The sequence below is a fragment of the Podarcis bocagei genome (genome assembly GCF_964188305.1).
Source record: "Podarcis bocagei genome assembly, chromosome: 4".
In the NCBI taxonomy this organism is placed as follows: domain Eukaryota; kingdom Metazoa; phylum Chordata; class Lepidosauria; order Squamata; family Lacertidae; genus Podarcis; species Podarcis bocagei.
This window is the reverse complement of record NC_138128.1, coordinates 41963647-41987866: the sequence shown is the minus strand read 5'-3', so window position 1 is coordinate 41987866 and position 24220 is coordinate 41963647. Positions and strand designations below refer to the sequence as shown.

At 43.1% G+C, this 24220-nt stretch overlaps 1 protein-coding gene across 2 annotated transcripts in view; it reads right to left on the bottom strand.

Annotated features, from left to right (window-relative positions):
• INPP5D (inositol polyphosphate-5-phosphatase D) overlaps window positions 1-24220 on the bottom strand; it is a 69654-nt gene that overhangs the window by 7571 nt on the left and 37863 nt on the right. For both annotated transcript variants that reach the window (XM_081191220.1, XM_081191221.1), the window contains 17 exons: window positions 23776-23844; window positions 22618-22689; window positions 21917-22040; window positions 20982-21088; window positions 19734-19836; window positions 18649-18845; window positions 16287-16404; window positions 15196-15292; window positions 11821-11959; window positions 9415-9523; window positions 8959-9047; window positions 8691-8772; window positions 7596-7685; window positions 7361-7474; window positions 5458-5540; window positions 1606-1693; window positions 1151-1300 (listed from right to left, as the gene is read on the bottom strand). In XM_081191220.1, the coding sequence (XP_081047346.1) occupies window positions 1151-1300; window positions 1606-1693; window positions 5458-5540; window positions 7361-7474; window positions 7596-7685; window positions 8691-8772; window positions 8959-9047; window positions 9415-9523; window positions 11821-11959; window positions 15196-15292; window positions 16287-16404; window positions 18649-18845; window positions 19734-19836; window positions 20982-21088; window positions 21917-22040; window positions 22618-22689; window positions 23776-23844 (1831 nt within the window). The remainder of the gene's footprint in view (window positions 1-1150; window positions 1301-1605; window positions 1694-5457; window positions 5541-7360; window positions 7475-7595; window positions 7686-8690; window positions 8773-8958; window positions 9048-9414; window positions 9524-11820; window positions 11960-15195; window positions 15293-16286; window positions 16405-18648; window positions 18846-19733; window positions 19837-20981; window positions 21089-21916; window positions 22041-22617; window positions 22690-23775; window positions 23845-24220) is intronic.

Sequence of the window (24220 nt, the reverse complement as noted above, 5' to 3'; positions counted from 1 at the left end):
TCACAGTGGTTACGGCTCTTCTCTTTCACACACTGATATTCCCATTACAAGGAGATTATCTCCATATCCCCCTTCAAATATCAAAATGTCTAAAGGGCATTGTGGGTTTTCCTCCTCATTCTAATTGCTGTGCATGGGGGTGTGTTATTTTTTACCAATATAGGTGAGGGAGGGAAAATTTAAGCCACCCCTCCCTTGTGATGCTGATGACAACCCCCCTGCCCACCCACCCCCAGCACATGCCTGTTATTAAATTTTTAAAAGCCTATGACATGGCTGCTAATCACATCATTCATATAATACAGAGTGAAAATAAAGCAGAAGCATGTGAAATCTATATTGCTGACCGTCAGGTAGAGGGCTCCCTCTCGCTGTTCATTTGGTTGGAAGCAGGAAAGAAGAGCTATAACTTTATGCTGTAGATCTCCTGTATATTTGTTTATACCACAGTGTGGGGGCGGGAATTACTTTTCAACCCCAAAAGCCACAGTGGTTTGTTTTTTTAATGCTTAAACTCTCCATTATCAGAGTCAATCTTCAGGATCTTCACAATAAGGCTTCTTCACACACTGATACTCTCCTTACAAGGAGAATACCTTCACACAGGAAAACATCTCTCCATATATATATATATATATATACACACACACATATATATATGGCAACGTGAAATTCTCCCTTGCCACATATAAGCGATTTTAGCAGACAAAGACTCATGCTACCCGTCACATATCTTCTGCTTATGGATGTAACACACAAACAATGGTTTGCCATTTTGTGAATGAACCTTGGATTCATGGCCTCCCTAATCCCGTCTCCCCTGCTGGTGCAGCTATGAGAAGAAGATCAGAAGCATTCACTTCATTATTATTTTTAACTTGCTTGCTTTGCATTATGTCTGAACCCAGAAAAATTGTGGTTAGGCTTAACTATGGATTACCAAAACAAGTCAACTTCAAGCTATGGTTTATGAAGCTGGTTTATTTTCATAAAACCTTAGTTAAGATTAGCCACTGTTTAGGGTTTGGGCATAACACTAAACTATGGTTAACTGAAAATGAAGTGAAAGCTGATCTTCTTGCAGACAGGCTGAAACAGGAGAGGGGGGAGAGCCCATGAGCCCATTGTTTGTTCATGTAACTTGCCTTACCATATAGTTTTTCTCTCTGTTTTCCTTCAGATGTTTGCAGCTTGAATTCACCTTGGAAGATGCCTGTCTTTTCCCCATGGTGTGTGAGCATAGTTTGGATTGGGACTTGGGATTCTGTAGCTCCACTTCGAAGGGCAATGCAGCCTTCACCTAGAGAAAGACAAGGGAACGGATCATGCCAGAAGGACAGGTTTGCACAGGCAACTTGTGGGAGGGAGACTGGATAAATCCATAGTGATTATGTTCCTCCTGTAAAGAACCACAGTCCTCAGCAATACTTAACATTACATTTTAAAAATATATGCTGTTGTAAAATGTTGCTATCGTAGAAAAGAGATCCTAGAAACCTAGAAATTCATACACGCATTTTCTCCCACACATTAAACAACTTTGTGGGGAGGGGGAAATGTAAGGAGAGGTTGACTCATGTATAAGCTTTAGAGGCAAAGTCTTACCATAGGATTCATCACTATCTGATGATTTAATGCTGATCAGAATGTGCTGGTCTAGCAGGTACTCTGGATCTGAAATAATTGGAGTCAGCTGCAAGAGAAAGCTCAGAAAGGTCAGTAATACCAGAGAGGGGGCTGTATATACAATATATATCCCAGAAAGTAGCACATTTCCCTTACAAATGCAATTGTGTTAAAGTTAGTCTCTGTAGTCAGTCAAAGCTTATGCCATCAAAGCTCAGAGACAGAGGATTCCTTGCTATGGTTTTCGTTACCCTTTTGGAAATTGCAATTAAGGTTGCTATCCTACTTGCGCTTTCATAGGAGTGAGTCCTATTGTGATCAGGGGATTTACTCTCAAGAAACAATGTTCAGGATCTTAGCCTAAGGGTAATATCAGAGCTGCTTTTGAATTCCAGTGTTACAATTTTTTACTTGCTGAACAAAAATTACAACGACTGAAGGACCTACACTTGATGGGGCGTTGAAGCCAGTCCTGTATCTCCGATTACTACATTTAGATAACATACAAGTTTTCCGATACGTTCATACGTTGCATTTGAGGTGTACATGCTTATAAATGTACACCTAAAAATATGGGATATGAAGGAGCTCTCAGAGAAAGGAATGGTGGAAATCCTGTAAGGTATAGAGCTAGTGCAGTGGGAAAGAGACAAAGCTGGAAGATCCCAGTCTGAGCCTTGCCTCTGTGAGATGAAGTCCCAAGGTAGTCCTAGGTAGAGATGTCAGGAAATGTGAAGATCTTGGAGGGTTGCTGAAAACACCTGTACACCTAAAAGATAATCTTATTCCCTGTAGAGGGCATTGTGCAGATACCATCTTATCGGGATGACTGTTTTCACGCCAGTGGCGTAGCGTGGGTTGTCAGCACCCGGGGCAAGGCAAGCAATTTGCGCCCCCTAACCCGTGGATTTGCGCCCCCTAACCCTAACCCCCAGATGTTGCGCCCAGTACAGCCGCCCCCCCTGCACCCCCCACGCTACGCCACTGCTAAGGGGACAAGGAACACGCGTGGGGTGGGTGGAGAAGGATGTGGCTAATAATGCAGGAGGGGGGTCTAAGGGGAAAAGGAGCTCGCATGGGGTGGGTGGAGAAGGAGCTTTTCGGAGAGCTGAGCGGGGAGGGGGGAGGGAAAGAGCACTGTTGCTTTAAAGGAGCCAACCGGACAGCAGCCACTTACAGCAGTGTAAGCAGCTCCTTTCCACTCCCGCTTTGCTCCTTCTCTCCCTCTTTGCTGCTTTACACAGCTAATGGCAAATCCCCTGCAACCCAAGTCCTGCTCAGCGGATCAGCTGAGACGCTGGGAGAATTGTAATTTCCCCCTCTCCCTCATCCCGTGCCCTCCTGTCCCCAGCAGCCTTTTAAAAAACTTTTTTACTGGTTTTCACTGCGCTCGTGGCTCAGAGCCCTCCTGTGCCCTGCCGTCCCTCTGCAGCCTCATTGCTCCGTTTAGAGAGCGCACGGACCTTTGCAAGCTGAGGCTGCAGCAGCTGTTGCTGGCTACGCGGCGCTTTTTCCGGGTCCCTATGGCTCCCGTCTGTCCCTCCTCGCGTGTAAGCGGCTGCTGCCCGCTTTGCTGGCATGGCTCTCCTTCCCTCCCTCCTCCTCAGCTCCACCCCCTCCTCCTGGCTGTAAAGCAAGCATGAGTGCTCGCTCCACCTCCTCCTCCTCCCGGCTTTGCTGCTGCTGCTGCTGCTGCTGCGCGGCTCTTTTCCTCCACTGACGGCGCGCTGCGCCTTGGAGAGGTTCCCGCTTCCTCGAGGGGGGCCGGCCAAACGCGCCCCCCAAAATGTTGCGCCCGGTGCGGCCGGCACCCCTGGCACCCCCCACGCTACGCCACTGTTTCACGCCATGTTGGAATCAGGCCTTTAGTGTGGCATTACCTTCCCTTTAGAACTCCTTCCCACTTGATAGCAGAAAGGTGTCTTCTCTATTGTCTTTTCAGCACCTGCTGAAGACGTTCCTTCTAAACAAGGACAAGCCTTCTAAAATATTTATCCCAATTGATTTCTCTTGGATTTGAGTAGCTTTTATGCATGTGCTGCTATTGTTTCAAACTGCTTTTATTTTTATATTTGTTTTTAACTGATTTTATATGTGCAGCTCTTTAAGCTATTTTTATCTATGCAACTATTATACATGCTGTGTAACCCTAATCTTCATAGGAAGTGATTTAATAGTAATAAATAAAAATAATAAAATAATAATTGACTAAGTTATGCAACGTGCTTTGGACATTAAAACACACTATATGAATGCTAAGCAAATGTATTAGTGTATCTCTGTCTGCCTTCTAAGAAACCACTGGTACGATTCTGTCTGACATTAATGACTTAGGATGATTTGCATGTGCACTTCTGATATTACAACTCTAAAGCAATTTTAAGTTAAAATATAACATTTTCAATGAGACACAGTTAACGCTGTGATAAAAGAATGCTAGAATTTCCCTGATGATATTACAACACATGTATTAGCAAAGGTGGAAACAAATATTCCAGTTGACCAACAATGGTTTTCAAGGAAGAAATCCCTGTTATTTGAAGCCGCATCATATAATCTCTTTCATCTTGTAGCTGCTTTAATATATTCTTCAGGTTTTTAGAACATCTGGTTACAAATACGGGTTCTGTATCTGAAAGCGATGCCCAACTCCAGTTTCTGAACTGAAAATCTGTGAAGGTGAGACCATGTATGGCCATCATACATGAAAAATACATCATACACAGGGTGTCATCATCATACCATCTTGTTAAAGTAGAAGGGAGAATCAGCCATAAGGTCTTGTCCCTTCTTATGCTTGTTATGTAGGAGTCTGGAATGTAACACACGACAAACGGCTAACTGGGGCTACTAGATTTCTCTTGGCAGCCCTTAGCTGCAAGTCCTTTTAAGGACACCAGCTGGAATGCCATTTCAACATGTTCTTCCAAACTATTTAATTACCCATATGTTCATTTAGTATAAGTATTTGGAGCAGGGCGCCTAAGAAAGCATTCTATAGCCTATCTAGAAGAGAGAGAGAAATTCAAAAATTGGGGTGTCTGAGCTTTTGATTATGTGGAATCATAAAACCATAGTGTTAGAATGGATCTGCACTGTGGGTTGCTGAAGAAGATCTAGAAGTTTTTCTCCCAAGTAGGGCTCCTGTTTTGGGGGAACTGCATTTTCACAGAAGTCAAATCTCAAAATGTTGGTGCAAGGAAAATGCAACTTTCACCCCAACCTTGTCATCCCAACACTTAGATGCACTAGGAAGTGCTCATCAAGAGTGACTCGTGACATAATAATATCTCTTCCACATGATTGTGTGTTAATTTTATTTATGTAACTTCATTGTGTACCTTGTTGAACCTTTTATTTCAGTATATCCTCCATCTGGCCCTGCAATCTTAAGAGGCAAAATGCTTCCCTGCTTTAGCACTCAAGCAATGGGGAGGGTGCTTGCTGAACTAACAAAAGTGGTGCTATACACTCAGCAAAACGACCTTGTAATTTTGAGGATTTCCCCCCCCCCCTAATTATTTTTTAAACTTCCTGTGCACCTCCTCCTCTGTTGCTGAATGTTAAAAAAGAATTTGGTCAATTCCACTTCCCTGCTGTTCAGCAGCAGGGAAGTGAAAGTGACACAAACATTTCTGTGCAGCAAGATGATTCCCTTGTCTGTCCAATGAGTACTGGATGTAGCACAATCAGAGACATGTGGAAGGATTGTACAAGCAACAATGGTGACCGAGGATGAACTTTGCACAATCTTTTATGCTTTTATATAAACTATAGCAAAGCTACAGATGAAAGACATTTGTTAAAATAAGCATGAAACTGCAAGGCTACCTTAGGAAGGGCTTCAACAAACTTCACCACCAGTTCGCCTTCATTTCCTTCCTCATTTTCTCCCTCCTGGCTCTTTACAAAGCCTGCAAAAGTGTGAGAAAAGAAAAATCATTTGCCAGCTGAGAAATGTACAACAAGCACACACTAAAATAAAAAAACTTGGCAGCAAATGGAAACTGCTAATTATTCTGCTTTCTGGACACAAAAATGGGAAGCATTTGTGTGTACAAGAATCTGATTCTATCAGAATGTTTGCAAAGTCCATTTATTGAGTCCACTGAATGACCTTACTATCTTGTCATTTTATTATTTCCTTTCATTTAATAAAGGTGTTAGAAGTCTCAGTGCATGCGTGGACAAGAGGATAAGGAGAACATAACAGCTCTTCCTACGCCACTCAAGATAGCACATTTTTGAAATTCTAATTTAAGATTCCTAACACATGGTTTCCATAGAAATGTATGCAAATCTCTGTATATTCCCCCCCCCCAATTTTTTGTGTGTGGAGCTGGATTAATCGATCTTTGTGATATGTGAATAAGAGTACAGTAGAGGCATGCTATTTTTCTTTGCAGAGGAAAGAATAGTCAACAGACTTTGGGCATGTACTCTCTCACTGCATAAATCGCTCAGATTCAGGAATTCATACCATTTCCAGCATTGATGTACAGTTCTGCTTACAAAACAAACAAAATGATTGTCTCCCAAGGCATCAACTGTTTTTATTGGCTGCAATTCACAATGCGATTAAGCTGCAGCATTCCAATTTAAGTTCTGATAAAATACAAGGCAATTCTCCCAATCTTGGGAGAATCGATTTACATGGCTACCCCTAATATTTTTCTGCCCAAGGAGGCTCTGAATTGCTTGTTATGAAGATAGAAAACTGATTTTGCATGCCATTGCAAGCCTTCCAATTTAAGGTAGAGAGGTTTTGTGCAAAGACTATACAATCTGGAGTCAAGAAAAGCAAAAAAAGACCTCTCTCTCTCTCTCTCTCTCTCTCACACACACACACACACACACACACGAGAGAGAGAGAGAGAGAGAGAGAGAGAGAGAGAGAGAGAGAGAGAGAGAACAAGTTCATTCTCCTACAGTGAATATAGTCCTTCCACCAAATGCTGTGTACTACTATTGTACAATACAGAATTAGGTTTAGGACTAGAAATGACATCTATTGACTGCACTATGCTACCTTAAATGGGTTCAATAACTTGGTATATGTCCAATATAACATAGCAGTGATGGACTACACCCACATCACATTTTCTTCCAAGCTCAGACCAGCATGCATAGTATTTCCCCCTCTCTTCTTAACCCTCACAATAACTATGTGGTAAGTTCCAGAGCATGGTCTGAAGGTGCATGATGCAGCAACCTTGTTGAAGCCAATAGGTCTGGTGAGCGCCAGAATGGGAGGCAACCCTCTGAGAGCTCTATATATATCACCTTCTATGGTATAACATAAATTAAAATACGTGATTTATGGAGAAATATAGGGATTTGCCATGCAGCAGCAGCAGACTAAATTGCAGGGTCTGTGGCTAGTATCAGCTGCCTGGCTGGCTTGTGCCCTTTGGATAATAAAATTATAGGGCTTTTTTTAAAGGTATACTGCACGTATGAAACTTAAGTGATAACAAGAGAAACAGCCCTGATGATGAAATTTCAAGGGAAAGCAACAAATAAAAATTGGCAAAATACAGCAATTAACACCAAAGAGTTACTACAACAAAGAATGAAGTATTTCAAAAGACAAAGTGGATATATTCTGATTCTCTCTCTCTCCCCGCTTTTGAGTTTGTCAATAGCCCCCCTTCTGCAATATTGTCCCTTCTGGATAACCTAAACATCATTAGAGCTTCTGTATAATAAAGACAAAAGGTGGAAGAAACAGTACTTTCTAGGCAGCTGGAGTAGAACTCAATGTAGAATTTTGTCTGAGACTTCGTCTTAAGGGTGGCACTGCAGCGCAGGAACTCAATCTGTCCCAGGGAGTCTGTGTACTTATCATCTGGAGAAAGGAGGACACTTGTTCAGGTTAAAGATAATAGTTTTTAAGCAATGAATGAGATTGTTTTCTACTACATCTTTCTTTATTAAGGGCAGGGAAAGCTTGCATTGCATTTGCTTACCATTCTTCGAGACAAACTGAGAGGTGACAGCAACCTCAAACGTAGCAAAGACAGGACTGTGATCGCTTGTCATGATGTCACTGGTGCATCCTAAGAGGAAAGTCAGATTCTAAGCACCTGTTTTTCTTGACCTCCCAAGGATGGAGAGAAGAATGCAATTGTCTGTCCTATACTCAGAGTTATCTATGGAAACAAGAAGCCCCATCTGTTCAAGGGGGTTGTGTACTAGATGGATAAGTCCATCTAGATGGATCAGTCCATCTAGTACACAAAAGTTTTCTGACACCATGCTTTGGACATGGTTACTTGAAACACCACATGTTCCTGAACAAATCAGTCCAGGTGAGCCTTGGGGACCTTCTTCAGATTTCACCCCTCTCTGAAATAAGATAGGTGGTGGTGGCGGCCAATTGCGGGGCCTTCTCTGTTTTGGCACAACACATTTGGAATCCCTTCCCTAGAGAGCTTTATCTTATACCCGTTTTAATTTTCCTGTCATCACCAAGTCAAAATGACCTCAGATTGAGTATTTGCTGTAGAACTATAGTTTTACGGCATTTCATGTTATAGTTTGCTATATATCATGATTTTGATAAAATATTTCCTAACTGTGATTTTATTTTATGTGTGTCATTTTGGTAAGACTCCGACAGCATTTGCCGAAGAGCTGCTTATAAGCATTTGATTGGGAACACATTAAAAATACATTTAAAAGACAAACAAACCCAGAGGCCGGAACTGGGAACCAGGATTAAAAAGCACTAAACCACCAGCAGCCCTCTAATGCTACACAGCTTTTGACGCAGGAAAAATGGGATATTCTACAGGTTACTGATGGTAGTGAGGTTCTTCCTGCTTAGTGACAGCGGGCTAAGAAGGTGTTCTAACATCTGCAAGGTGCATTCCCAGTTATCACACAGCCGATTCTCTCCCCGCTACACATCCAAGTTTTAGGAGCAAGCATTCCAAGCCAGAAACGACAGGGTGCATCCGTTGCTGAGAACTTGGCAGCGAAAGGCAATGCTACAGATTCAGCTCTGAATCATTTCCGTTTAAACCAGCTTTGCTGCTATTCCCAATCTGTTCTCTACCCACCATAAGATTGACACACCACATGCACCAGGGGATATGATTTCCAGAGCACTCGATCACACCAGGATGGCAAATTGTATTTCACCTGCAGACAAAAGGAGAATCAATATCGAAAACACATCACTCCACAAGAAGGAAAGCTCTGGTGCCAAAAAGCTAGCAGCTTGTTCCCAATTAGAGTTATTTCACGGTGCTCCTCTATAGAAAGAGGAGCAGTTCTGGCAACAGACACCATTTGAAACATCGTAATATGCTGGAAGATATGGCATACCCCTGTTGCTTTCTGCTTGGTGTAGACATAATGCTCCCGGGTGTTCCTTTCAAAGCGATAGGTTGGGGCAAATGTTATTTCTTCCTCCTCTGAAAGAGACAGATGGCTAGTTATTGTTTTAACCAAAACCTGGGTACACATGTCAAAGCACATCATGCAGGTTACTTCAAATCAATGTTGGGGAAACTCCTAGAACACAGTTATCTGTTAGTATATATGGTCTCTCACCATATGGATTGGGCAGTTTTCTTAATGCAAAGAAATCAATTGCATTGCAAAGAAAAAAAGGATTGTCACAAACAAAACATTTACCACATGTGTCAGTTTCTATACAGAGCAATTTAAAGCAGGTAATCACTCTCTCTACTGAGATTAGTCTCTCAGCGATTACCCCTTTAGAAGGGTGTTTTTCAATGGCAGAGTAAAAAAAGGCAAAGGAATAGAAGCAGAACTTACCAAACTGCAGAAACACCTTTTGATCCCTCTTTTCAATGAGAAGCTGGTCGTAAGGCAGTAGCTCTGTGTACTGCATCTGTTTGATCTTGTGGACGATATTGTCTGCTTCCTGATAACAAGGAAATGTCATAATGGCAGATGTACCACTCTCTTTTCTTAAAAAAAACAAAAAAACCTTCCTGGTTAATAAATAGCACACTAGCATCTGAGGCCACAAAAATCTGTTACTGAGGCCCAACTACATCTGATACGCAACTGGATCTCCTGACACTTTGATTCTCAAAACTGGTTGATAGCAGCGGTACATTTTCCAATCCAATTTACATACATTTTTCAAAGTTGCTGCAAGGGCTAAGAGCAACTTGGAACAGGAGTGATTTAGATCAGGAAAATGACATGAGGAAAAGAGGATTTTTAAGTGCCTGTAAGACAGAGTTGTTCCGCCTGGCCTTTGGCTTGGAATCAGTTTGATTCGCTCCCCCTCTTTCTTTCTTTTTTCCTTTCTCCTTCTGTGTTGAAACTCCTATTTGGGGACTTCCCTGGCTTTTTTCTGGCCCATGTAGGACCAGTCTGGATAGTTAGCCTTGGTGAAGACTTGACATTTTCATCCCCAAAAAAGTTTTTGATTTGAGTTTCCACTGAAATGAGGCTGCATTTTAATGTTTTTATGTTGTATTTTAATCTTGTTTTTTTAGCTGTATTTCAATCAATTGTTTTTATATTTGGTGTTAGCCGCCCTGAGCCCGGTCTTGGCTGGGCAGGGCGGGGTATAAATAAAATTATTTATTTATTTATTTATTTTAAAGGATTTTAAAAAGCCACCCCAAAGTGTTCCTGCTCTGATTCCATCTGAAGCTTCCTGTAGCGAGTTTTAAATAACAAACTAAGAATCTATCAGTTTTTCCCTGTGTTTTGTGTAGTTCCTATCCCTAGTTGCAAATACACCATCAAAAATGGAATAGAGTTCAATGGGGCTTACGCCCAGGAAAGTGGATATAGGATTTCAGCCCTCAGGTGTTTAGTTTCCTAGGACCAAAATGTATTTGCTATATTGATCTCCTGATTACACTGCACCCAGTATCAGCACCCATTACGTCTATCGTAACACCCCTAACCATCCCTTGGTGCTTCCCCACATATCCCTAACAAGTCTTCTTCCGGCTTGGTTACTCAGCAGCTGCAAATAGCCATGCTTTCTTTTAGGCTCCATGATACTTGCTTGCTTCAACTTCAGTAGCAACCACATATCCAGAGAAAACACAAGTCTGATTATTGGAAGAACAGGTTTCACCCAAGCTCAAGGGGGTGGTGTATGTGTGAGCCAAATGTATGGAGAATGATTCTAACGTAGGTTCATCACTAAAATCATGAATGTCTGCATGAACCCTAAGAGTGTGACCTAATTCAAATCTCATCCCACCCAAAAACTCATTAGGTGACAGGGATTCTCTCAGTTTCAGACCTTTGCTTGCTATGTGAGGATGGTGTTATATGTTGGGGGAACCTCTCTAAACTCCAGAAATTAAAAAATTGATTATTTGGCATATTGAAGGGAAGATTGTAGGCCAGTGGAAAAATACAAGCAGTGCCTCATCTGGGACAGAGGCATTAGCCCTACGAAAGGTGTTGATGGCCCATCTAAGAGGAATCTTGGGCCTGGGCAGACAAAGATTGCCAAGGTGATGTTGTGTGGGTGTGAGGTGACAGGAAAAGAGTGCCTTTAGCAATGTGTGCTGGGAAGAAGGAGGAAGAGAACAGAGAGAGAGGTCCATCTTGGGCAGGCTGAGAGAGAGAGATGCCTTTGACTCCAGCACTGAACTGCAGTGGGGAACAAGCCCCTCTTGAGATGGCCAAGCTGTAAGATGGGAACTCCCTCCATGCAGAGTGAAGGTGTAAACATATGAATAAACCATATTTCTTAAAAGTTACGACCATCTCTGCCACGTCTTCAATGCTTCAAAGGAGGATGGGTTCTGGGTGAGTGCCTGGAACCCCCTGGAATTTTGCTACTGCTCAGCAGAGAGTGGAAGTAGTGCCCAACTTTTGTAACAATATAATAACAGAAGTCTACTTTGCAATGTTATTGTTAGGATAGCCTGGTTAATGTATGTAGAATGCTCCAAACACTCACAAGAGTTCTGCATAAATGCGAAGTACTATTAGCTAGTAGCAGAGTGCTGGACTAGGACTTGGGAAACCAGGGTTCAAATTCCCACTCAGCCATGAAGCTTATTGGGGGACCTTGGGCCAGTTACTCTCTCTCTCAGCCTAACCTACTTCAGAGGTTTGCTGGGAGGATAAAACTAGGAGGACAAGGACCACGTACACCACCTTGAGCTCACTGCAGGAAATGTGGGATAGAAATGTAATAATAAAGTGCAATAGTAAATAAACAGGCTCTCTAACCGCTGTGGGCAACTCTAGGCGATAGTTCAGGTCTCCCAGCCAAAAGAGATGAGTAAACCGGTGGGTGATGTTAAATGGACTCAACTTCTTGTCTCCCAGTGACAGAAACCGCAGAATACTTGTGTAGTTCTGGTTCCGCCTATTAAAACACAAGAACAAAGCTCAGTATACCATTTTATTATATGGCCTCTCACCAGCAGCATTATCAGCAGGGAGAGTTGCCACAAGACAACAGTGGACTAGATAAGCCCATGAAGAAGAAGAAGAAGAAGAAGAGTTTGGATTTGATATCCCGCCTTTCACTCCCTTTAAGGAGTCTCAAAGCGGCTAACATTCTCCTTTCCCTTCCTCCCCCACAACAAACACTCTGTGAGGTGAGTGGGGCTGAGAGACTTCACAGAAGTGTGACTGGCCCAAGGTCACCCAGCAGCTGCATGTGGAGGAGCAGAGACGCGAACCCGGTTCCCCAGATTACATGACTACCGCTCTTAACCACTACACCACACTGGCTCTCTTTCCCTGAATCTTTCCCTGTCTTGGCTCTGGCTAAAGCCTCAGATTCCCAAAGGCAATATACAGCCAGACAATCAGTTCTGTATAGCTATAGGAGTAACTTGTCTCTGTGCGTTATTATGGAACTATCTGACCCAACTATCTGATTCACTAGCTTGGCATTGTACACATTTAAATGGAAGAAGTAGCTGTGTGGTTGCCAGAAGAAAAGGTTTATGGGTTCTGCTTTTCTGTTTCCTACTGATAGTTAACCGACTGGTGAAACTGGTCTAAACTTGAAGGGTCAGCAGCTTGTGATATAGTCCATTCCCTCTAAAGGAAAGCTTTTTTAAAAAAAAAAATGGCATTCACTGTGGAAAAAAGAGAAAGCACATACTACTTAAATGTATTGAATAAAAAGTGAGAGCTATTTAAATGCCAGGAAGAGAAGGAAACCTTGCTCTATTTTTGCAGTATTTTAAAAGGGGCATCTTTAAGTGGATGTATATATACACATTTCACTGTAGGAAACGCAAAAATTAAGAAAAACCTTTGGAAATAGGTCTGTGTGTATATGTATGTACAGTCATACCTTGGATCCCGAACGTCTTGGTACTTGGACGTTTTGGCTCCTGAACGCCGCAAAAACCCAAAAGTGAGTGTTCCGATTTGCGAACATTCTTTGGAACCCGAATGTCCGACGGAGGTTCCACGGCTTCCGATTGGCTGCAGGAGCTTCCTGCAGCCAATCAGAAGCCGCGCTTTGGTTTCCGAACGTTTTGGAAGTCGGACTTCCGGAACGGATTCCGTTCAACTTCCAAGTTATGACTGCATGTGCATATTTGCCACCAGTAGCACTATACAACAGCTGTCTTAAACATCTGCATACAATGCATTGCAATAGTGTTAGCTGCATTTCTGAGAGCTTCTTGTATTTGCCTCCTGCTGGCTTCCAGGTATACCTTGATTTAAACTGATTGGCCAGAGAATATGGTACAATGCATAAAGAAATGCGTATAGCAGCAATTCAACATTATTGCTTCCAAATCTCTGAAAAGTTGTTGCCTCTACACAACCAAAAGGGCTCTGGGAATAAGATCCTCCATTCAAATCTGCAGAAAAAGTGGCAGCTTTAATTTACCATACATACTGTCTCTGTGTGAATTTATTTATTATTTGTTTGTCTTTATTTTCTGCTAAGTAGTCAGGAGTACTTCAATACCTTCAGAGCTACTGCAACATTGGGCCTTGCACAAACAAATAATCCGGGACAACCGCCACGCCTGGGGTACCTTGTTGCAATCTATGAGTGTGCCGGAGGACAGAAGGAAGACCTTGAAGTATGTGTTGCCATGGGAATTTGCAACTGCTTCAGGAAGCAAAAATTGGGGCATGTGAAGACGGAAAAGTACTGCGATATAACACAGCTCGACTCTTCTGCTTTATATTGGCATGTTTGCATGGTTTCTATTTCTGGAGCACACAGCAAAGGGAGGGCTATACATTGAGTCAACAAACAAGCGAGACCTGTAAGCACAAACAGTTACAACCCCTCTGTTCCTGTTTTACTGGAATGTTCCCTTCTAAACCACAGGAAGAAACAACAATGGAAACCCAATCTTCAGCTATTCACTTGTTGTTTTTAGAAAAAGAAGAAACTGTACAATCACAGTTACAGATTCTTCAACTATCTAGCTACAGTTTGTAGCCTGTGTCCATGCCCATGTGTGTGTATCACTGTTAAGTTGCACATGGTGGGGAGATGCTGTATAGCAACTCTCTGGTGCATTGAAATTTTCACCCCAGAAAAAGGAAGACATGTTTAAGGTGCCTAGGACTTACTTATCTGCCAATGTTTGTGAATTTTGTTTACATCACCAGCAGGACTGCAGCCTCAGGTCTTTGGTCCAAATAACCATCTGGGCCAAGATAAATAATCTGTGCCTCTTTGTATAGAAAAAAAAGCTTTTTGAATACATTCTATGTGTTCCGTACTTCAGTGGGGCTTCTTGTTCCAAAGAATGCAGCTCAGGGTCATTAACAGCATGCTTAGCACTGGCCACTTTCCTTTGTCAGAAAAAGCAGCTGCTCAGGGCCCCAATCCAGTTGGGACTGCAGTGCATGGGAAGAAGTTTTTCTTTAAAAAAAAATTCCCTGTGCAAAATTCCACCCCACACCCTGGTGCTATTTGCTGTCCAAATGTGCTATTTGCAGAAACCAGCACCTTTAGTGAAGAGGTAAACAGAGGAAAGGATTATCCCTTTCCATTGGGTTCCTCATCCCTGAACTAGATGGATTGTTGATTTGCTCCAGCTGGGGCCCCTTTATGCTATTGTATTCTTAAAATTGGCAGGTGGCACTGTGGGTTAAACCACAGAGCTTAGGGCTTGCCGATCAGAAGGTCGGCGGTTCGAATCCCTGTGACAGGGTGAGCTCCCGTTGCTTGGTCCCAGCTCCTGCCAACCTAGCAATTCGAAAGCACATCAAAGTGCAAGTAGATAAATAGGTACCAGTCCAGCGGGAAGGTAAACGACGTTTCTGTGCGCTGCTCTGGTTTGCCAGAAGTGGCTTAGTCATGCTGGCCACATGACCCGGAAGCTGTAAGCCGGCTCCCTCGGCCAATAAAGCGAGATGAGCGCCACAACCCCAGAGTCAACCACGGCTGGACCTAATGGTCAGGGGTCCCTTTACTTTTACTTACTAAATGCCTAAAGATAAGACATGCAAGGGTAACTATTTGAAATCCTTCCCATGTGTTTCTTTTCTTGTTCAATTAATAACCAGCACCACTACCAAGCTGTCACATCTAATTTGAATATTTGTACTGATAGGAACCTCTCTGTCAGCAACTGCAAGGCTCTCCAATGGCCCTCAGAATTTTACCTGTGTTTCTTCTCACTTCCTGAAGTCAAATGGCTGTTCACAAAACCAAAGGAGGTTCCATTAAACATGAATGACACCCCAACAGCTCCTTTGTTGCCTGAGTAAAACAAAACAAGAAACAGAGAGATTGAGAAATCAATCCAACCCCCAGGGCTAACTAGAACAGCAAAAGACTTCTAAAGTGGAGTAGCGGATCCTGAGAAGAGGAAACCAGAACAGCAGGACTTCACGTGTGTAATGCAGAGTTCCACTGACTATTTTCTTCCCAAAGCTTAGGAAAGAAAGTGAAAGATGAATTTCCCTCTGCAATTGAACAAAGTTCTATTCTTCCAGTTACAGATTTTTCAGCAGAGCAATAAACCCTACGGTTTTCATTGATGGGACAGTTCCTGCAAATTATTCCTGTGAATAACATTGTAGTGGGAAAAGGATTTATATATATTTGCAAGGATGCAAGGCATTCCTGAATTCCCATCATACTCACATCTGATCTGACTTATGACAGTATCAATGGAATGAGTTGTGGGAGCACATCGATGAGCACACCTCTAACACTGAGAGTACATTATTGCATGCGAGTACTATAGTACACTATCAGCTATTATAGTACATTTCCAAAGGATACATACCATACAGTATCAGTAATTTTGCTGACAAAGTTGAAAGAGGAAGCAGTGACTTTCAAAAGTGGTCTTGAAAAGAAGCATATCTATTTCATATTCTGTTTCAGTCTTTGGCTTCCTCTCATTTATTTGAATGTATAACCTTTGGGATCCAATGTAGGATTTTTATTTTTATTTTTTAAAAAGGATCTATGTGGCCAAAAAAGGGTAAGCCTGCCCTCCATACCTTCTGCCCTGGTAAGACAGCAAGGCTTTGGCAGTGGTCTTGCCACTTCACACACAGAGACAACCCCAAATCACACCCTTAGAATAGTGCACAAATGAACCTTGGGCTCAGGTGCATGTTTTAGGGCAGGAAATCCCATCGCTGGGAAGCGGGTACTGAAAACACCTCTCTGCATATCTTTCAACCTTGGGAGACTTGTTGCGATGAGAGTGTCTGTCAAGTACATTTTGTCCAAGCCTTACCCAGTCTGTTTGCAATTCCTGTCTTCACGTTGTCAATGCAGAGGTGGCTTATGCGATTCTCATGTTCTGGCTTGGCCAGGACAACAATCCTGATGTTCCAGAGGGTATGGATTGCTACCTAATCAGGAAAAAGGAAGTCAGCTGTCACATAGTTTGATGCAGCTGAACTGTAATATAGCCTAAAGCCACAGAAAAGGTTATTTGTATTATGACAGACAGAGGTCTATACTAAATCCTCCTCAAACATACCTCTGGTTCTCATTTTAGGGGAACGGCTGTAGCTCATTGACCAAGTACCTGCTTTGTATGCAGAAGGCCCCAGTTCAACCCTTGGCATCTCCAGGTAGGGGTGGGAATATCCCCTATCTGAAACCTTGGACAGCTGCTGCCAGTCAGTGCAGACACCATTGAGCTAGATGTACCAATGGTCTGATTCAGTATAAGGCAGTTTTCTATTGTCTAAGCATGCGACCCAAATGAGAATGCTACTGAGCTGTAGGCCACATCCATGCTAAAGCACATGACTTCCCCCAGAGAATCCTGGAGACCATAGTTTGTAAAATGTGAATGAGAATCGTAGCTCTTTGAGGGGTAAACCACAGTTCCCATTATTCTTCAGGGGAAACTTTGCGCTTTAAATGTGGGGTGTGGATGTGACCCTCATTGCATACAGAAATAAACTACTGAATGGAAGTTGGGTTCAAGATATGCCCTGCTTTTCAATAACAACTGGCACAGCATATTTCTGCTTATGGGGAACAGCATTTATAGCAATAGCATAAATTCAAGTGAAGCACAGGGTGCCCCCCCATATTATACCCAAACTGTATTTTACCTAATATTAGAGATGAGAAGCAGAATCAATTTTGATCTTTAACATCCAGCGTAGAACAATAATTAGGGGCAAAAGATTTTTGACCCCATTAAAATATGTGCTGTAGAGTGGCTGGGGAAACCCAGCCAGATGGGTGGGATATTATTATTATGTATCTAATATATCTAACGGGACGCGGGTGGCGCTGTGGGTTAAACCACAGAGCCTAGGCCTTGCCGATCAGAAGGTTGGCAGTTCAAATCCCCGCAACGGGGTGAGCTCCCGTTGCTCGGTCCCTGCTCCTGCCAACCTAGCAGTTCGAAAGCACGTCAAAGTGCAAGTAGATAAATAGGTACCGCTCCAGCGGGAAGGTAAACGGTGTTTCCATGTGCTGCTCTGGTTTGCCAGAAGCGGCTTAGTCATGCTGGCCACATGACCTGGAAGCTGTACGCTGGCTCCCTCGGCCAATAAAGAAAGATGAGCGCCGCAACCCCAGAGTCGGTCACGATTGGACCTAATGGTCAGGGGTCCCTTTACCTTTACCTAATATATCTAACAGCCTTCAGAAATAACATCAAAATTTTCTTCAAGAAGCAAGTATGCAGGCAATGTGGCTGATATACCGTATTTTTCACCCTATAAGACGCACCAGCCCATAGGACGCATTTATTTATTTTTTTTTGGGGGGGGGAATAAAAAAAAAATATTTCCCCCCCCCCAGCCCCAAAGAGCAAAGAAGCCATGAGAGCGAGCGGGATGGATCCCGCTCGCTGTCCTGGCTTTGTTTTTAGCCTCGGGGCTGGGGGTCCGGGAGCGAAGGCGAGGTTGCGCGAGCTTGCGGGGGAAGGCGAGAAGGCGAGCTTGCGGGGCTGGGGGCGGGGGAAGCCCGAGCTTCCCCCGACCCCAGCCCCCTGAATGGGTCCGGGAGCGATGGTGAGGTTGCGCAACCTCGCCATCGCTCCCGGAGCTTGCTTGCGGGGCGGGGGGTGGGGGAAGCCCAAGCTTCCCCCGTCTCCAGCCCCAGAACGGGTCGGGGAATGATGGCGAGGTTGTGCAACCTTGCCATCGCTCCTGGAGCTTGATTGCAGGGCTGGGAGCTGGGGGCGGGGGAAGCCCGAGCTTCCCCCGACCCCAGAACAGGCTGTTGCCCGCAAGCCTTGTGAGCCCACCGGAACTCCCCCTGGGCGCGCAAGGCTTGCAGACACCTGCGCGAAACACGGGACGTCCTCCGGAGGGCGCCCCATGCTTCGGGCTGCAGGCTGCTGCCCGCAAGCCTTGCGACCCCGCGGGAACTCCCGCCGGGCTCGCAAGGCTTGCAGATAGCTTTCTGAAGCCTGGAGAGCGAGAGGGGTCGGTGCACACCGACGCCTCTCGCTCTCCAGGCTTCAGCGAAAGCCTGAATTTGCCCCATAGGATGCACACACATTTCCCCTTCATTTTTGAAGGGGGAAAAGTGCGTCCTATAGGGCGAAAAATATGGTGCATTGCTAGTGAAGTCTACTATCCCTGTTTTGCTTTAAGTGTCAGAATGAAAATGTCTTTCCTTACCACTTTGAAGCTGATACTTGTAATCTCTTGCAAGGATTGTCTTAGAATCTCTTGCCATTCTTTCTCTCCCAGGGAGTCCTCCTGTGTGCCAATCACATAGATGTCATGTGGAATGTAGTCAGCTGTGTCATCTCGGGTCTTCCCCTGCCCCTTAGAGAGAAACCAGGAGCTGATCTTCTTTGGTGGAGGAGCATCACCTAGATGGACAAATCCAAAACCAATATGAAACTGATCCATCTAGCGCAGTATTGTTTACAGGACGTTTCCCCAGCCCTTCTCAGAGGTGCTAATGACCTTCTGAATGTTGTATTTTAATTTTGTTTTTAAGTTGTAATCATTCAACTTGTTTTTATTATTGCTTGTAAGCCGCTCTGAGCCCGGCCTTGGCTGGGGAGGGCAGGGTATAAATAAAAAATTATTATTATTATCATTATTATTATTAAAGCAAGAGCTCCACCACTGAGCTGTCCAGCAACTCTCCACTAGCCTACGAGGAGATAGCTTTTATATGATTTACTACATGCAGAATCTCACATGGACATACACACATGGATAATATGCTTTGTGCCACATTTTATCTGCATTTCTATGATGGACAAGTCACCACCTCCTTTCCTAGCAGATATTTAATTCAGCAGAAAAAATATTGTGGGGTTGTCCTTGTTGATTCCCCCACCCTGTCACCCAGCTCTTAGAAATAGGATCCTCTGTCAGAAAAGGAGTAGCCATTGAGGTGCTCTTGAGATGTTGTTGAACTCCCAACTTCCATCAGCCCCAGCAACACGGTCAGTGGTCAGGGATGATGGAAGTCCCACAACATCTGGCAAACACCATGTTTGGATATTCCAGGAATAGATGAATCTGCCTATCTGATGATTCTCTTATACAAAAGAAGGCAATACATTAAATGACAGAGATGTTCAAGCAATAAAGGAGTATAGCAATGAGGGTAGCTGGCAAAGCTGTGATATGGTTACGTTAGAACCAAGCAGCACAAACATGCTAAACTTTATCAGAAATGCATTGAGATGAAACTTGTAGGAATCTAAACAGCAAAGATTGGGACACAAAACTAAAATGTATACCCAGGTTCCAGGTCCCAATGAAGATGGTGATCATATCAGGCTCTGGCTGCTCAGAATGCTTATTCTTCATCTGCTGTAAAAGTTGGCAGAAGCCTTCTCTCTTCTAAAAATGGAAGAGCAAAACATAAAGAAACCTAACTAATAAGATTACACTTGTTACACGGAGGCTGGAGCAAATTCCTCCCACATGGTGGCGTGCCATGTGGCAAGGACTAGTCATGCTGGTGCTGAATTTTGAAAAATTCGGATTCTTCTGAAGTTAAAAACCAGGATAAGTATGTGAATGCTTGGGTCTGGGGCAGCCAACATGGTGCCCTCCAGATGTTGTGGAAAACAGTGCCCATCACTGCTGGCCACTCACCATCCGGGAGAGGTCTAATGACTATTACAGTCTGCAATATCTGGAGAGTACCACATTAGCTATGCATCCGTTCCAGTCATTCTTTTACTTAAACTACGTGAATATTGAAGGCAGTTCAACTAATTTCCACTAAGCTGCTCCAGAGTTGAAGTTTGTATTCTCCTTTCATCTATTACAATGAATGACTGAGATCTAATCTGCCAATTTCCTTGACCCTGTGCAAACACAAAGGATAAGCATGACTCATATTACTGCATAATTTTTATTACAGACTCACTTATGCTTAGGAAACGTTCTCTGGATATATTCTAGGTTTATTTGAACTGAATGGATGAGAGCCCTTAAAATAATTCACTTAGTTTTCTCTTTGGTATAGGGTAGGGGGAGCCAATGTGGTGCCCTCCAGATGTTGCTGTACGACAACTTCCATGAGCCCAGTCAGCATGGCCAATGGTCAGAGATGATGGGAGAGTACCATGTTGCTGGCACAGGGCACAGGCACACAAAGATGCCAACATTCTTCTCCAGAAACTCACATATGGAATATGTTATTGAATACCATGTAGGGGTGCCATCTCCTAGGAACGGAACCTTTTTTGAGGGGCCCAATGTTTTCTGGGAAGGGGCCAGCCCCACAATGTTCAAATGGGGTGGAGGAGACCAAGCCTGGAACCAAAAGTGGTGTGGCTTCAGTGGCAAGCTCCTCCTCCTCCTCCCCCCGGGGACTGACAACCACCGCTACACCACTGGCCAGTTTCTCTTACTGGGGATGGGGACAGAACTTGATTATTTTCTCTCTTTACATTTTTCTCTTTTTTAAAAATAGCAAAATAATGTCATAAATAGCAATGCCTTGCCTGCACAAGTACCCATAGTGAGGAATTTACCTTAGAATCAGCAAATACATATTCTTTTCGGTGTGTTTTCTCTTTTTCTGTTTCCAGTACAATTACCAGCTTGTTAGGAAACTTCTGAGACTTGATGAGCTGTAGGACTAAGAAGAAGGAAGAGAACACTGGTTCTGGCAGCACAAATTCTGAAATGAAATGTACTACAATGCTGATACATGTCTGTGTATATGAAGTTGTAAACTCCAGTGCTATTTATAACCTCCTGGTCTATGATGAATAAGGTTAGATTTTTAAAAAATGACAGCAATTTAAGACTGAGCCTGAGGTACAAGTTTGTTATGGTTTCAAGACCTAACTATTGCTGGAACACTTTCTGGTCATGAAACACTGAAGCTGCTCAGCACAAAGGAATATTGTGTAGGCTCTATGGCCCCAAACACTTGAGGGCTTGCCCACACTAGAGTTTATTGAGTGTTTGCAGCTGTTTACTGAATGTTTGCATTCCTCTTTAATTTGCCTAGTCCACATGACACCCTCAACCTCAACATTTCACTCCTGTAAAATTGGGTTTATCTGATATGCAGCTAATAAATTGGGGAAAACCAGGTACTGAACTGCTCTAGTCAGTGTCACAGATTATTTGTCTGGGTAGGGTGTTGGGGGGGGACTCAATATTCCCTTTCTGCTCTCCCCTTTCCACTACTTCCTCAAAGCTTTCATTTCTTTTTCAGCTGTGTTTCTACCTATTTCCTTTGCACTCATGAATGGAGGGATGTGTGTGTGTGTCCCTCAGATTTTCTCAAATCCAGAAAACTCACAAGTAAACAACGTTAAAAATTTTGCACTGAGAATTTATAAGTGCCATTGTAAAACACATTTCCTGTACGGTTGGTTGCCAGATCTCTGGAATATCACCAAAAATATTCAGTGAATCCCAGCGTTCTCACCCATCTCAAATGAGCCCATCTTACTTTTATTGTGAGTGTAGAACTTGTCTTCAGGGCCATCCTTAGCTTTCTTGATAATGAGTTTTCCTAATTCAACATCAACCTTAAGATGTATTTTGGATGGAATTCCAAGAGAATCAGTTTTCACCTATGAGAAAAGGAAAACATTATTCATAAGTGATCCCCCCTACCATTCTGAATGAGATAACTAGCTCTTAACACTGCATAATTACATGCAAACACACACACACACACACACACACACACACACACACACCTATATATATCCAGTATGCAGATTTTCTTGTGGCACTGTATTGTACTGAGGAACTTTGGTTGAGTGAACATGGAATGTTATTTTTTTTAAGAAGGAGAGCACTGTACCCATGAATTAAAAACATGGGGTTATAGTCAATGTAGGGCTAGGCAGATTGCTCCATCAGCACACAGATTTATCATTATTCTATAGAATGACCTCCCCTCTTCTCCCACCCACCCCCATTTGTTCTGTGGTTTTCTCCGAGCCTCCAGAACAGATTTGGGTCTAGAGCAGGGCACACATCCTGGGGGAAGCAACGGTGGGCCCTCTTATGCTAGTCCTAATTCTTGTGCTAACCCACAAATGACATTTAATACCACTCAATGTGCTGTTCTGACAGTCATGGTGTTTCTCTATAGCATTATAAAAACTTACTATACTACTGGAGGGGGGAAATAAAATTCACCTCAAAAGTTACAGGAGGGATAAGCGAACGTCGATGTGTTGAGTCGGGCCCTTCAATCAACAATTTCTTCACCTGTAAAAATGCAAGCACATAGATTTCTATTTGAAAGTCCTAAACTGCAGTTGGAGAGATCCCAGATTAAGACAATCCATGCCGTACTGTGCAGATCAGCAACGATAAATAAGCACTCTGATTTAGCAACAGAAATTCAGATTGTCAAATTAATTAGGAAGAAATTGAGATTATTATTACTGAGATTAAATTACTATATCACCCTTCATCCAAGGTTCATAGGGAGGTTTACGATATACGAACGCAAAAATATGTAACACAATATAAATAAAAAACAACTCCAGTTTAAAAGGCCATATACAAAAATACATACTAATGTAAAGTGGGCATTAAAATGCATCTATTAATGAAACTAGAATACAAAAATTCATTACATTTGGGGAAACTGCTTTCCAAAAACGTATATATTACATAAAATGTATAGATTGCACTAAAAAATTGCACTAAAATGTTGATGAATTTTCATGAGGACTTTAAAAATAATAGTGATCAACTGATGTGCAAATGCGGATAATTGAACATAAGATTGGAAAAAATGAGAAACTGAGAGTCATTTGCTAAGGATGCTAAGAGTGGTTAGGGGACCCGTTCATAGAGATGCAATTCCCAGAGCGGTTTTTAACCATCTATCTCTTTTCCCATGGAACTCTTGTAATTGTAGCTCTGTAAGAGGATCAATTCTCAGCACCCTTGAAGGAAGTACAGCTCCCAGGATTCTTTGGAGGGAAGCCATGACACTTTAAGGTGGTATGATACTGCTTTAAATGCAGTTGGGGCCCAGATCTATGGAAAGGAGAAGCTTGGGGATTTGACCTATGCATTGTTTGAAAGGAAGGAGGCTAGACACCTTACAAGAACTTTTAGTTCCTGGCTAGCAGAATAAAACAGATAAAGAAAACATAGACATAAGAATGACAGGTGTGTGAATAAAGCTACTGGAAAATAAAGAGGGAGCAATGAAGAATTATTGTTTCCAGTGTTGAACTCATTACTTGCCCTTCAGCAGCTGCTCCAAGAGTGGCTTACAACAGTTGAAAGTTCAGTATTAAAAGCACTTAAAAATAATCAAAACAAACATTGCCATACCTTGTCTTCAATGGAAGAAAGCAAGCCAGTCAACTGGACAAGTTTTCCACGGGTGGCGTCACAAGATGGCTAGTAGAAATAATGCAGAAGAAGCAAAGTGTTAGGTACCAGTGAAGTAACTCCCTCCCTCCTCAGTGGAAGCCTGAAATTGTACCACAAGCATAGATCATCTGTGATACGTGTCAGAAAAAAGAAAGACAAGCCAGCACTGGAGTGCCTTATATTATGTCAGCAAGTCTCCTGCATCCTGAAACACGGCAGCCTGGAATTTAAGCAAATTTGCTGGACAGATAAATCAAAGACAATGCATTTCAAACTTGGCATGTTGGGCAGAGGAGGCTAGCAAGGGATGCAAAGGCAGTCTAGAGCCAAGCCACGTGGGAAAACTGAAATGGTGACATTTACAGAGCCACAGGTGGAAGAAGTACTTGGAATATGTGGGCTG